Source organism: Zerene cesonia, chromosome 11 (assembly GCF_012273895.1).
Source record: "Zerene cesonia ecotype Mississippi chromosome 11, Zerene_cesonia_1.1, whole genome shotgun sequence".
Lineage (NCBI taxonomy): Eukaryota > Metazoa > Arthropoda > Insecta > Lepidoptera > Pieridae > Zerene > Zerene cesonia.
Window position 1 is genome coordinate 3,962,996 of NC_052112.1, and position 16,059 is coordinate 3,979,054.

Here is a 16,059-nt window from a genome sequence, read left to right on the forward strand (position 1 = left end):
ACAGATTCGAAATTCAAATGTAATATTTTTTTATAATTAAGTGTAACAGTATTTATGGCCAGACTAAGTATATACTAGCTGATCGCGCAAACACTTCTGCCTTTCTCTTATCATTTCGGGGTATGAATAATAGATGTTGGCCGATTCTCAGAGCTACACAAAATTTTCTACCTACACAAAATACACAAAATTTCATTAGAATCGGTGCAGGCGTTTCGGTGGAGTATGGTAACTAACATTGTGATACGAGAGAAGATATCTATTTTCAAGACACTGTTTCGGCCCAGCACGAGTCGGACTAATAAACGAACCGAACAAATAAGCGAAAGGAAAACTGAGAAAAACGTGGTTAACCATTTATGACCGTGCTGACCATTCCTTAACATAATACATTATCACTGAATATCTCAAGTATCTAACTATCACGGTTAATAAGTTACAGCCTGATGACAGATAGACAGATATAATATAGCAGAAGTCTTACTAAAAGGGTTCCATTTTATCTTTTGTATACCGAACCCAAATAAGAACTGCAATCGATCTGCAAGACTGTAAGTCGATGATTTATATAAAGCCTTCCGCCCGCATAGCGAAAAAAAATATCCGGGAATGAGATAATTCACCGTGGTTAAAGTTGCCTATATTACTCTCTAGGCTGAACAATCTTAAGACACAAAATCATATACGACAAACGGTCAGGGTATCTCATTTTCAGTTTTTCAATTTCAGCGTGTATAGTCGGGATGTTCGAAAAAAAGTATCGAAAGATAATGCACATACACTGAGACATATTTTATGGTACAAATGTAAGGTTATGAACAATATATACATATACAATATACACTACTACAAAAGTCAGATTTTAAGTAGTTTAATTTTATGAATATATGAATTACTTATCGATAAAATGTAAATTATTAAAATTGTTAATTGTTAAATATCATAAATTTATATTAAATTATAGAATTTAAATTTCATATGTATGTAGCAGCTATAACATTTTTTTTTTAATTGAACTTTTATGTACTGTATTGGGATGACACAGACTCCTGAAACACAGCGAAAGCTATATTAGGAGTCTGGGTTTCATGTTGTATGTGATTTATAATTTGTTCAATAAATTATTTTTATTTTATTATTTTTTTATTTATATGATAAATACGAACCTGTTGTGACGTCGTAGCACTAGCAAGTACCAGCTGAGCGTTAGCAGCTCGAAATACCCTCAATTTTGGGCAACCTTTCTGCAATGCTTCCAAGGGAACTGCAGCTGGGTGTGAAGTGGCCAATGCTCCTGATATATCCAGCACTTCCAAGTTTGGGCAGTATGTCTGGCAAATGAATAAAAAAATGATTCCTTCAGAATCTATTTTTTTTCAATTTCAAAAATGTCTGACAATTGTTGTAGGATACATCAGAATCAAATAAGACATAAAATTAAAATATACTTCTGTACTAAGTTTGATAAAATTTGAAAAAAAAAAACTATCAAAGAAAAAAAGTTCTTGAAAGACGCTATAAGTTGAATTGCACAAAGCGAATCCAGGTGCGTAACACTAGTAAAACCTAATAATTACATCTCAAGCATTTCAAAACTGTTATTAAATACTACAAATTAAATATGTATATTGTAAAATATTAAGGAATTTCAATAATGGTATTACTTATTATTATTCATGAATATACAGATTAGAAGTTTATTGGAAACATAGGTAAACTTTTTTGAAAAATTATTAAGATAAATAATTATCACCAAAATCTTATGCAATAATTATAAACGAATAAATTTTTGTAAAAACCATACCGCTACTGAAGTCAAAATTTGCTGCAACGCTGAAAACTTATTATTGGCGAGGGTAAGATGAGTCAATCGGTCTCCAAAATTTTCCATGATCCGCGCCACCGAAGCCGCTGATAAACATGTACTGGAACTGCCTAATTCGGACTGCAAAATGTATAAAACATAATTAGACCAATTGTATATTCGATTGAGATTTAATATATACATTATATAAGTCTATAAGGAGACTTTGATATTCTTATTCTATACACCAAAATTATTGTACAGAATATGGAAACTACATTAGTCTAACAATACTATATGTGAAGTGAAAATAATGCATTCAGTATATATATATTACGATATTTTGTTGTTTTCTAAAAATTATAATATCTAATATCTATTATAATAAAATTATAAGTAACCAAAAACATCCAATTACCTCTAATCAATATTGGTTTTCCTTAAATTTAGGTACATAGAAAGAGATCTTACCAAGGATGACAAATCGATCCTTTGCAGCTTTGGCAGCCCTTGAATCAGGTCAAATAATTGTTCAGGAGTAATTCTACTCCAGCCAGCGACACCAAGTTCCACTAAGTCAGGACAATAATCCACCAAACATGTCAGCACCCATGTCACGTTACATACATCCCATTGAGCTAAAAACATTATTTTCTTGTATTTGCCATACCAATTCTTTGCAGGGCATTATTATGATTTAGTTAAAGAAAGAGATTTGAGAGAATATATGGTACTATCAAGTTCAATAGCAATAATTTAATTTATTCAAAACATTTAAATCAATGTCGTTGAGTGTGTTTATTGTATAATTTGTTCATTTATTGAACAATTTTTTTACGAAATACATTTAAAGAATAAATATAACAATCATTTAATAACTGTGTCCCAGAATAACACGCTTTTGTGTTAATTATTTCAATCATTGTACTAATTAGTTACTTTGATAACTGTTAAGGTAACACACTGACCCAAAAAAAATGTTTTGCGACGCGCGTTTACTACCGATATCTCTAAAATACATAATATAAGTGTTTAAGGAAAAAATACAAGCACATCAACATCAACATTTACATAATTTTTTGCCTAATTAAAATTTAATAAATGACTTGAATGCAATGGGAGTGGAATAAGATAAATTCAACAAACTTACCAATATTTAAACTTTGACATTGTGACAGTCGATTTTCTAGTAGCCACACAAGTTTGTAATCAGTTTTACATTTATCTACAGTGTATTGTGCAAGGTCGACATTTCTCCAAAATTCAGGCTTACAACTTACGCTATACCAAAATTTACATACACTACTCAATCTAGAACAGAAATAATAATAATTAAGTATACAAAGTACATAACTTTTTTAAAACTACTTTGGAAGAGTCTAATTTCATTTAAAAAAATTTTAGAAGCTACGTTAATGGACTCCTGTCTGTGGTCATAGCAAATACAAGTTGTCACTCTAGACTGACTCATGGAACTCATAGAAGATAAAATAATATACAATCATTCTTACGTAATTTTCAGAATATAATAGTATTTTAGTTGCACATTTCAGGTATTCATATCTACATTATTTCTAGTAATGTATATTTTCTAACTATGGATAAAAATGTTTTTACTATCCACTTTTCTTAATTCTAAATAAATTTAAAAACTAGCAGAAACACTTGAACAATGTTATGTGTTTACTAATTGTAGAAAATAAGGAAAAACACAATTTTGATTTGTTAAGGGTGAATTTTGCTTTTCCTTTACCCATTATTGTTTGAACAATTTTCTTACCTAACTATAGCAGGGAGTGTGCCTTGTTGTATGACCACATATTCAAATATTTTCATTAGAATTTCTTCTGGCATAGAAGTTGCCCAAGGGCTTTGGGGTCCTGCATCTCTACTCTCAGCTGCACTACTTCTACTTTTTTCAGTCTTTTGAGCTGTGTAAAATCAAAAATTTATGATTATATTATAATTAATTAGGTTAGAGAATCAGTTAATAAACATGCATTTAGTTAAGTCGCAATAAATAGTTTAAACAACTCATTAAATACATTATTTTGGAATTAAAATTCTTAAAAAAATAAAGCAATTAACCCTTTCGATAATTATAACGATATGCAATAAAATATTAACTACAATATAGGTACAAACATAATTTTAATGTGATAACTATCCAAATAAAAATTTTATAGTAAATTTTTATCTCCCATAGATAACTCACTTATATTTATTCACATTCTTGGATATCACTTATAAAGCTATTTCTGGTCAAGGTTTGAAGTAGATATGAGATGATCATTTATTTATCTAAATAATTACATAATAATGTTACAATTTCAAATACTATTTACCTTTACTTTTTGTATTGTTATTAGATTTACGAGGAGCTTTTTGCCGCGACTGTCGCGATTTAGGTGCTGCAACACTCATAGCAGATGCAGTATCACCTCTAGAAGGATCATATTCTTCACCAGAACTGACACTAGGTGCAGGAGAAGCAGCTCGCTTCTTCTTAGACTTTCTTGGGGCTATATCAGTTATTAATGCAGGTGTTGGTGCTACCTGGAATGTGAAATTTATTTGTATGTATATATTTATTAATCCTTATTTTCCTTTGTGACAGTATTATCATTAACTAGCGGACCACCCCGGCATCACCTGTGGTACATAAATAGCCCATAGTCTTCCTCAATAAATGTGCTATCTAACACTGAAAGAGTTTTTGAAATTGGACCAGTAGTTTTTGAGATTAATGGGTTCAAACAAACAAACAAACGCTTCAGGTTTATAATTTTAGTACAGATGTTATAAAATAACATTAAAAACCTTAAGAAATTTGCTCTTAATTAACAAAACCTAATGGCTATTCAACCTTCACCTGTTTAAACAATTTGGACAAAGACAGGACAATATCTGTCTGGTCTGCTAGGTTTCAATATAAAAATAGTGAAATAGAGTTGAGTTTTAATAAGAAAACACTTACATAGAATTTCTAGTTTCAGAAATTATAAAAATTGCCCCTATAATTGGAATGTGATTGATATAAAGCAATAACTTTTACATTTTAAAAAGCTTTCATCATATTGTGACGCATACGGACATTTGTCCACATAAGAAATATCAAACTAATAATGCAATCCATATAATAAATATCCCCCTTTTTATGTAGAATTTTTATTTCCTTTGTTTTGGACCATAAATCTACAATCTATAATTAATACACATTAATCATTATAAAATTCATAACAAGGGTATGACTACAAATAAAAAGTACTTATTTTCTTTACATGCTATTGTTATCAAGTAAAATATACCGAGGCATGACAAACATTTTTTTCCAATATTATTGTCAGCTTTGTAATCTGTGGATTGGTTGAATCTATTTTAAATATATTTAAATAAATGATAGAAGATTTTCAGTCAATTTAATAAACCATTTCAATGCAGTGTAATTATCAAAATATGAATTCATTTATTCTTATAGTAGTTGTATACTTGATAATTTAAATTTCACCTTTCAAAGTTTTACTCATAAGATAGATATAAACATACTTATCAACTTATATCAATTCCATTTATATCTTTAATTATTTATTTTGTCCAAATAAATCCATGTTATTTGAGCAGAAGAAGTTAGATCACGAATAAGAACAATAATTATGGTTATTGGAGAAAGTGGTGAAAATCATTTTTTTAAACATAATCAAACATCATGATTACTAAAATAATTTAAAATTATAAAATGGGAAGAAACCATATTAAGCTTTATAATTGTGTCAAGAGAAATAGTTTATGAGACTAACACAGAAATTGACCTGTGACTTAAAGTGAAAGTGAATTGGTTGCATCACAGAAACAGTCTTTAAAGTTTAAGTTCTTTGTAAGCAAAATGGCCATGATAAAAATCTCAAAAATTATACTAGAAATAACTGTTTTTAGTATATAAATATAACATAAATTAGGATTTTATTTAATTATATCCATACAATTTATATATAATAATAATCAAAACAAATTATATTATTGTGTATTTACTACTGAAATTCAATAAATAAACAATTTATTTATATAAGTTATAACAGGTTTATTTCCAGTAAATCTTTGAAAAATAGGAAACAAGTTAATAAAAAATGCAATTGGTTTACTCCAAGTCCTAATGTGCAGTTTTTTATAAAAAAAAACATTAACAAATTTAATTAAACTTCTAAATACTCACTATGCTTACTGCCTCCTGAACACCTGTCCTTTTTATCTTAATCTTTAATTTAGTACTTGTATCCACTATCTGGCTTCGATATGTGGGTGTATGATCAGGCTTCTTAGATTTCTTTTTGCTACGAGAACTACACAGTCCTAGCATTGATCTAGGTTTACCACTACAAGGAATAACTACGTGAGTCCTTTGCTCTTTTGAGGAGTCTTTAGATTTATTCTTTTTTGTAGATAATTGACTAAGTTCATGACTGTAAGGTTTCCCACTTTGCCTAGGCAAAAATTTCAACTTAACACTACTTTGCAGCACTTCATCCTCTGAACTTTCACTTTCAGCATCGGAGTCCTCTTCATCTTCATCTTCTTGACACTCACTACTACTCACTAAGTTTAAATTTTTACCACCTTTGATTTTTGAGACAACACTGTTACTCTTATGGGTCCGGCTGCGTGAACTACGAGAATGTTTTTTTCTTTTACGCTCAGATGGAAGGTAACCGTTTAAAGTGGATTGATCAGAATCACGTCTTGATCGCTGTTTGTGCTTTTTATGACGGGATCGTGGAGCATTCGGCATGATTCCATTCACAACCTGCATTTTCTGATTTGCTATATCATCTATGCTTTGCTCAAAGTCAGTTTCCAGCTTGACGCAGGAATAGTCTTCGAGCTGATCTTGCTCAGTATCAGAGTCAGAATTGGTGACAATTTTGGGCAGGCGCTCATCTGGGAATAGATCCTTGCGGACCGAAAGTCTCATGGCAGGCTCAGCAGCATCATAGCCGCCGTTGAGAGGACTGGAATGGCCCGACATACCGCCCGCCTCCCGCCGCCCTTCCAAACCACTTCTATAAAACGCTCACCGTCACCTGTCTGTCGTGAGGTAAACAATCAGTTTGACACATCACATTTTCACTTTTGATACTGTAACACTTACTATTAAATGATAAACTTATTATGTTTGATTGTGACCACTCGATGTTTTTGTCATCATTACATTTTTCAATGAGCACTTCTGGATTTAATCCGAAGCATCTTTTTTTCTTTACGTATTCGCATTTTAGGTCATCCATGTTCATGTAACGTTGTGATTGCGAAAAACAAAGTATAGACCATTTTCGCGGACACAAACACTATTATCTATATTACGGTGATGATGAACACACAAATTGAAGAATAGTACTAATAATAAAATAATTCAGACGTCTAAAAGTTGATGAAAACAGTTGACCTTGTTAAAAGCTTATTAGGTTTCAAATTTTAGTCAACAGATGCAGACATTGTCACAAAGGTTGTTCTTGAGTTGTTCTCTGTGTATATCAATTATTAAGTGACATCCTTGTAAAGACGTCTTATACAAAATTATCATACTTCAATTCATGATATTACTACAAATTGAATATAAAAGTATAGATATAACAAGCTTTAAAACTAATAGTTTATTTTTCAAATATAAATTAATGGTATATTGCTTAATTTTTGTAAACCATATGAAATACGTTCTTACAAACATAATGTTACGTTGAGGTGATAAATAATGTCAAATTCAATAAAATTAAACTTTGCACCATGGGTTTACAAATAATATTATAACCAATCATAGCGTAAGGTTTCATATGAAAAAGTTTGCTAATTGGTTCATGTAACTGTCAAGTTAATATCAGCCTATGATATTTAAGTAGAGATAATATACGACCTTATGGTGATATATCTTTTCTGACATTTGAAATAGATGGCGCTGTAATTAACATAAAATTAGAAATGGACTACAATACATACCTACTAATGAAATAAAAATAGATTATGTAGGTATCTATATATTATATTTGTTTTGTTTCTGATCGTTCATTCGATTTATGTAAATTAAATATTTTCAGTCGTTGGTAAAGTATTCGTCAAGTGTTAATATTTTTGCGTTTTAGCAATTATATTATTAGTGAAAATCGTAGTTCTAATCTAAGTATTATTCTATTTAAATGTGTTGTTCATGACGTGTTTCAAATGTACTGTGGGATAATGATAACCTACACGCTCTTTCTGTAGCTAATATATAAAGTGGTGAGTCATATTTAAATTTATTTGCTGTATTGATGATCTCATATTATCGTATTGTAGGTATACGCTCGCTAGTGGTGTAAATCTTTTTGTCGTGACTTATAAAACATTGCTGATTTTTGTCAACATTGGAGTTTTCTGTTAGAATAAAATTATTGTACATTTGGTTTCGTTATTATCTTATTATAAATCTTTCTACACATGCATTGCAATCTCTTGTTGGCAATATTTATGAAGGACAACGTTTAGATATTAAAGACCTAAAAGAAAACAATAAAAATAAATTCATCACTATTATTAGAAAGAAAGAAAGAAATTTTTCTATATATTAATTAAGTAGATACACATAGATAGGTAAATATTATACACATATCCATATTATGTAAGATAACTACCTATAAGCAACATTAACCACAGCTAATTCAAAGTGGAAATAACTTTTTTCTTGTAGTGGTTATCACATAATATTTTTCCTTTTTTATTTAGTACAATAAATAATGATCCTGTACAAAATTTATATAAAAGATGTTAATATTGAAAAAGTTGGAAAAGGCTAAAAAATGCAGTCTAGAGAAGTGCTGCACACATCAGATTTTTTTGACAACCTATTTTAACTATTCAGTTTTATTCTTAATCAAACTATTTAATAAATTTAATTAAATATTTGAACATTTTATTTCCCTTAGACGCCTCACCGCTTGATCATCCACACAAAAATAAATATACAATATTCATGAATGCTTTATATCTGGATATTTAGTATGATACTTCCATAAAACAAAGAAAGTATTCGCTGCAGAAATTCATATGTAAACTTGCAACTATAATATTTTATTGATTTCATAAAAGTAAATATGATAAGTTTGTGTTTTTGATGAAGGAATGAGCAATAATTTATTAAAATCTTCATAATTTTTTTATTTTAAATGTATTTGGTTTGTTGAAATCCATACACATATTGTTGTGGCAATATTAATATAAGTTTTTTTTCTTTTTCTTGCTTTGTGCCAGACTCTTATTTGTTTTGTTCATTACAATTGCAAAGGGGGTGTTAGCTTTTGACAGAACTCGTAAAACAAGTGCATTCTATGCATTTAATTATTATTTATTAAATATAGAAAAAATAGGAGTAAAACATTGAACCTTATAGATAAATGAAAATAAATTCAAATAAAGTTATAAACCCTTATTATATTGTGCCAAGGGCTGTATGATAATTCAAAAACAGATTTTGTGCTACTGTATTATACTTAGGAAAGTTTATGGGTAATGTGCAGTTTTTCTCTTAAATGTTTTAAGACCAGTAGCAATCATTTTTGACATCAACAATTATCTGTATACTCACAACCAGTGTTGCCATCTTGTTTTTCTTAAAACAGTAAATCGGTGCTCTAAAAAGGTCTATAAAGGGCTATAAAATAATAAAAGCATGGTATAGTAATGTAGCCACAAGCAGTGTTGCCACCTTAGCCAAACAGACAAATTTCGTATTTATAATTAAATTCAGTGTTCATAGTTTTTGGTAATTCAAAAACATATTTCCCCTAAATTTCACAATTAGAGTATAGAGTATTCTGTACAATTCAGTTTGTTAATAACCTGACTAACTGGACAAGTAGGTAGACAGTAGACAGCAGGACCACAGTGGCGGTTTATCTACTATTGTTATAATATTATTATGTAAAGTCCCATGCCCTCTAGTCGGATATGGGACAGATGATATTCAACTTTTTCACTGATCGATTTTCTTTATGGACAAGTAGGTGATCAGCCCTCTGTGTCCTGCCAGACCGAGACATTTCTTTTTTTGTGCGTGCCCAGCGGGATTCGAACCCAGGATCCCTCGATTCTACGTTCACGCGTTAACCACTGTACTAAGGAGGTGGTCAAATAATATTATTTATTACCCATTGGATATTTTTTTTAAGTAAAAGTCTCCCACAATATTCTATATGTATGTGCACTACTAGTTACTACAAAAGACAATTATGCTGATTTCCTTGAAAATTTAAATATAAAATTATTGCCAATTAAAGGGGAATGAATTACTAGTTACTTTTTATGGCAATTAATTATTGCAAATTATTATCCAGTCCACTGAAAACACGAAATTTTAGTACTTTCAAATAAAACGTACAGATTGATGCGTGTATATGTGGTATACCTGAACTGAATGTATAAACTGTAATTCCCTATTCCCATGTCCAAGAATGCACATGACTTAGTCGATTGTATTGTTCCAGGTATGATAAATAAATAGGCGCCGACAGCGCACTAGGATATTGAAGTATTTAGAAGTGAAACAGTTGCGTAACATTCCGCGTAAGCCAGGTATCCGTTAGCGAGGGTTGTGATGTGGCATGCGAGTGTGGTAGTGGCGGTGTGGTGGCGGTGATCAGTCCAGTGATGGTGGTGATGCTGAGGCATGGTGGACGCGGCTGCGGAGCGCCGTGCCGCCGTCGCCGTGCGCTGCAATGCTACGTCAAGCTTTACCAAGTGAGTCTCACTCCATAATTTGTACGTATGATGTTTCGGACTATTTACTAAGTTAATATAGGTGCCTTAAGTGGATAGAGCGATTAACAATCGAGTGGAATCGGTACTTATCTATAATATATCACTGTGTATGTTGTTTTTATTTACTTAATGTAGTTTTGTCTATAATACTCAATTAAATTGTTCGATTTTCAAGAAATACATACATTGTATGGATCTTACTAATAATTTGGTTGAAAACTAACAGTTAATAAAACAATAGAAACGAATATAATTACAAAAAGAAATAAGTTATTAGGAAATCTTCAAAAAACTGTAGCGCAAATATGAGAAGTCAAATAAGCTAAAACACGTTAGATTTCCTTGTTTCAACGCCAATACACTTACAAATAATTTGAGAACTGTTACTCAGCTTAGCGAAATAATTTCATATTCCTTATATTGGTCCTTAGTAATAGTTTTATTGATTTATCTCGGTCCTTGACCTAGCCTAATTAAAAAAAGAGAACTTAATACAGTTAAACTTCATATTGTTACTTTAATCCTAATTTCCGAATATAGATTTTTGTTCTCTTAGTCTGAAACTCAGCTATCCATAGAAGGTGTAAAGCTTACTGTATGTGAACAGAAGTGACTAATAAATATATAATATAAAACTAGCTGTCCCGGTAAACGCTGTTGTTCCTTTACTCTTATCATTAAGTATTATGAAAAATAGGCGTTGGATGATATGCACACAAAATTTCAAAATGAGAATTTGTCCAGCCGATTGGGAGGAGTGGTAGATAGATTATTGCTCTTAAACAGGTAAAGGTTTAATGTAATAAAGTAATTTATGCGTTGTAAAAGAGTAGTCAATTGAAATAATTTATCGTTTGGAGTTCACATGTCGAGTGATCGCTATTGAACGCCGCCATTACTATTCTGACCCCGGCATTCAATCAGATTATATATTTCTTCCTTCCTTTCATATATCTATTTTATGTAGTAGATTTCTGAAGAAGACGTTTTACCTTAGGATATATAATGCATACAAGCAGTTCGCCGCGGCTTTGCTCCTGATACATATATAGCCTATAAGCCTTAATCAATAAATGGGCTGTCTAACACTAAAATACTTTTTCAAATCAGACCAGTAGTTCCCGAGATTAGCGTATTCAACCAAACAAACAAACGAATTTTTAAGCTTTATAATATAATATCTGCGCCCCGCGGTTTCACCCGTGTAAGTCCGTATCACGTTGGAATATCGGGATTAAAAGTTGCCTATATGTTATTTCAGTTGTCCAGCGGTCTACGTACCAAATTCATTGCAATCGGTTCCGTAGTTTTTGCGTGAAAGAGTAACAAACACACACACATCCTTACAAACTTTCGCATTTATAATATCAGTAGTAAGGATTGGATATAATATTAGTAGGATTAGTATTAATAACATGTATTCTACTTTATATTCGTCGTCGGAGAATCTTAGAATTGAAGGTACAATTATTAACAATGACTTCGCGTACATAAAACTCGTATCCAATGTAATGTTGGTCTATTTGGCTCTGTTGACTACAGCATCATAACTCCGGTAGAGTAAATTGTTTGATTACATGTAAGCTGAGCCGGGCACGCAATACGAGTCGGCTAATGTGAGTACTGATACGTTTCGTCACGCCTGCGCGTTATCAGGGCCGTGGGCGACAGTGTGTTTATTGCGCTATACGTTTACACTGTGCAGCATCGATGTGTGCGCGTGTAGTAGCGCTTCCAGGAAAAACGGACGGATTTCTGAGAACCGATTAAATGTCGCGCACGATTTCAGCAATGAATGGTCGTGAAGACGCGTGAAAGTGTCTTCGGCGAAGGCTGGGCGGCTGAAGCGCGCCATACATAAATATTATTAGGCTATTGACATTGATATGATATCTTATCGCGTTCTCGCATTCGTCCTCGTTACGACTTGAGTAATGTTTTAATGCTGTAAATATTTTATTTTTGTAATTTTTACATTTATTTTACAGTTTTTTTCATTGGCTTTTAATATCAACTGCGCATTAAAAATATAAATTTGTTACACTAGCATAGTTATGAGGTGACAGTGCTTGAAAGGAAATTTTTTTTTACACTAAGTAAATGCATCATTTGCATGTTTCCTTCATATTGTTTGTTTATATTTTCATTTTGAACGGAAATTCTTGCATTTTACATTGGTTGTAGGCTGCTTATGAAACCTATTGTTCAAATACTGCATTAGTTTCGTAGAAGGATATTATTATAACAGTTGAAAATAATGCGTTGTTCTTAATAACTCCTTAAATTAAATATACATCACGTAGAATTAGATATGTAATAAATGTATGTAGGTATTATTACTTGTATACATGGCCACTTAAGTAAGATTCCATTGAAGATGGTCGTAGCGTTTAATACCGACAGGAATGCTTGATGCTGAACAATTGCGTGCCAAATCGAATGTCGTAATTGGTTGTTGAGATAATAACCTGTGACATACTATGTTTCGGCATTCTTTGTATCGTAAATAGAGTCATGCCATCCGTTAATGAATGAATACAGAGACTTCAGTAGTGATTGCGATGTAAGAATTATTAAAGATGTACATTCATATTACAACTCTTCAAAAATTCTTGAAAGACTTGTAAAAAATTGAATACAACACATTGTTTAAAATGAATGAACCCGAAAAGGGTTTTCGATACGTTCTTCGTGTAAGTTTGTAGTCATACAGCATCGGCCTATTCTATTACAGGAGCTATAGTATATTACACGTAACTGATTAGTAGTTTACTTAATAATTCACCATGTTAAACTTAACTGATAGAAGCAGTGACAATGAGCTGATTGCAATGGTAGCATAATTGATTATTTCAAAGCCTCAGACTTTTTATCTGAAGTCGGGTGGATTCGAAAAGCGAGAATAATTAGTTTTATATAGTTTTTTAATGCATTTGAAAATTTTGTTACTATCAAAGCTTTTCACGGTTAATTTCATTGCTCAAAATGGTTAACAACATTAGACGTCTGAAAAGGCATAATAAAATAAACATATTATCTTGATTTTGCATGAATAATAGCATCATTGTACAACCAAAAAAGGTAAAGATATATGTTTTTGTCGTCAACGTATATGGCTTTCCGGAAAGAACACCTGGTTCTATAAAGCACAGAGCAGTCAGAAGTCAAGGGCAATACGATTTCGTGACTGATCATTAAGTTAATTGTGTTGTTTAAGGTACAAAGTGGCAAAAATAATCATATAAATATTTGCTTTTCGTTCCTAGCTCTTTTAATTAAATTTATTACAGATAATAATATATTTTCTAATGAAATTAATGGAGAATATATAGAAATATAGAATAAGAGAGAATATAGATAGGAAAAATGTATCGAATCGTAGAGAAATTAAAGAATTATTACTTTTGTTCACCTTTAAACCAAAATTATTACAACAAATATAACAGATAAACCTAAAAACAACATAATAAAGGCTATTGTTTAATTCCATTTGGTATAAAGGACGGGGAATATTTTAAACTTTTATATCCAAATTTTTATTCTTGTTGCATCCACAATTCATGGAGATTCGTAATTGACTTTAATAGATACCTATCCAAGTATGATTAGTTATGGACGGAGTTAGTTGCTTAGGCGATTAAGTGTATTCTGGGTAGTATGAGATACGATTTACAAGGCTGGTAGATCTCTCGAAAGCCGGACCCGTATTCTTTTCCTAAATTTCCGTCGTCAATACTTTCTTAGCCTACCTTGTCCTACCCCTTATAAGCGGCCAACGCATTTGCATCGGTCCTACCTCTGTAAGCGTTCATGGTTGGTAGTGATCGCTTACCATCAGTCAAAACAATAGCTCAGTTACTTAAAAAAAGGAAATGAGTTAAACATACATCTTCTTATTTTAATAGATATCGTTACGAAAGTTGTAGGAACACCAATGTTTATTAGAAATTATGCCTAATCGGAGATAAATTATTTCACTACTAAATGTATTTGAGATTACATTTTGTACAAATGTGATGCATAAAAATCTTGTGATGGCTAATAAAGTATGTAAAAGAAATGTTTTAAGTTTATTTTTCCCACCTCAATAATGTTAGGAAAAGTGTGTAGTTTTGCCATTTTAATATCCTGTCAGTATTAAATGCAAACAGTATACACAGGATTTAATTTAAGATCTGCAGTAATCTTTCTAATTTCAACTTCTCATATCTTCGTTTTTTAGCTAGCCTTTCGTGCCAAACACAAACATGCATGCATTAACGTATGATCGTACAGGGATTAGCTCAGTTGTCAAACATAAAACATAGGAGGCATTGCGCTAGTCTCTCAAAACCGGCTCGACTCGCTAAATTTATCGGTGACGGTGTGAGGGGCCTGCGGCGGGGCGGGGACTATTTTCGTCTGGCGGCCACGTTTGGAAAATGTGTGGTGACGTCACGATCCTCCGCGGCGATGGCATCATCGAGTACCCGCGACACGTACGGTCCGACTTGCCAAAATATCGTGGTGAGCTCTCCGCGATCAACTTTATTTTGGTCATTGTTCGAGGGCAACCTCCGCCGACTCACGCGATGCCTTTCATCAATTTGAAATATTAAATTAGAACGCTTGACACATTTAAAGAATTGTACTACAGCGATTATCCGTTAAAATGTTATAATCGCAGCGGCGTTTATTTTTGTTTGAATACATTTTTGTTTTGACCTAGGAATTAGTTGCGTAAGTTTTTTGTGGTTTCTGTTTCAACATTTTACCGTTTAGGTTGAGAACGATTGAAAATTGAACAGATAGAATGTTTTGTGACTTTAATTATGCATATTTTCACATCTCGACAAAGCTCAATGAAAACGTATAAATATATTTATTTTAAAATTTTACCGTACATAAGTATCTTTTACTTCGTCCAACATTGACTTTCATATTACTCTAAGAGTTTATATTCAATAAATTATTATGGACAGTTCTAAGAAATGATTCATAATAAATTACCCTTTAGCATTAAGTATCACTTTCCTCACTCAACTGAAATCATAACAACTTAATTTTGGGTGTTTATTTAAGTAATTAAGCTTTCTTATGTAAATTAAATAATAATTTTTTTATCATGGGAAAAGTGCAGTTTCCGTGGAATGTCTTTACTTTTTTCTATTTGTTGGCCCGTTTCCTTTTCATCACACTTTCCAGTCCATTCCTTATTTCCAGTCGTCAATCCTTTTCTTTTCCCTTACCCCTTAAAAGCGGGCAGCGAATTCGCAGAGGCACTATCTCTGCGAATGCTTATGGGCGGTGTTGATCGCTTACCATCGGAGAACCACCGCTTGAGTTGGCCCTTATGACATAAAAAAAACTTCACATCATATACTTATGTCGGAAATATTTTGATAGGGTTCTTTCTTATGGGGCATATACTTAGTCTGGCCATAAATACTGTTACACTTAATTATAAAAAAATATTACATTTGAATTTCGAATCTGTC

At 31.7% G+C, this 16,059-nt stretch overlaps 2 protein-coding genes across 2 annotated transcripts in view; one reads left to right on the forward strand and one right to left on the reverse strand.

The window, feature by feature from the left end:
* Window positions 1-7,315, reverse strand: part of LOC119830528 (F-box/LRR-repeat protein 6) — a gene marked incomplete at its 3' end in the record, with an annotated part of 10,316 nt that extends 3,001 nt beyond the window's left edge. Inside the window, exons 1-7 of the mRNA XM_038353586.1 lie at window positions 6,015-7,315; window positions 4,150-4,360; window positions 3,585-3,735; window positions 2,955-3,115; window positions 2,276-2,442; window positions 1,805-1,945; window positions 1,167-1,331 (exon numbers count right to left, since the gene is read on the reverse strand). Of these exons, the coding sequence (XP_038209514.1) occupies window positions 1,167-1,331; window positions 1,805-1,945; window positions 2,276-2,442; window positions 2,955-3,115; window positions 3,585-3,735; window positions 4,150-4,360; window positions 6,015-6,824 (1,806 nt within the window). The remainder of the gene's footprint in view (window positions 1-1,166; window positions 1,332-1,804; window positions 1,946-2,275; window positions 2,443-2,954; window positions 3,116-3,584; window positions 3,736-4,149; window positions 4,361-6,014) is intronic.
* A 534-nt stretch (window positions 7,316-7,849) lies between these two features.
* Window positions 7,850-16,059, forward strand: part of LOC119830530 — a 55,702-nt gene continuing 47,492 nt past the window's right edge. The window contains exons 1-2 of the mRNA XM_038353588.1: window positions 7,850-8,068; window positions 10,309-10,561. The gene's annotated coding sequence lies outside the window, so the exon portion shown is untranslated. The remainder of the gene's footprint in view (window positions 8,069-10,308; window positions 10,562-16,059) is intronic.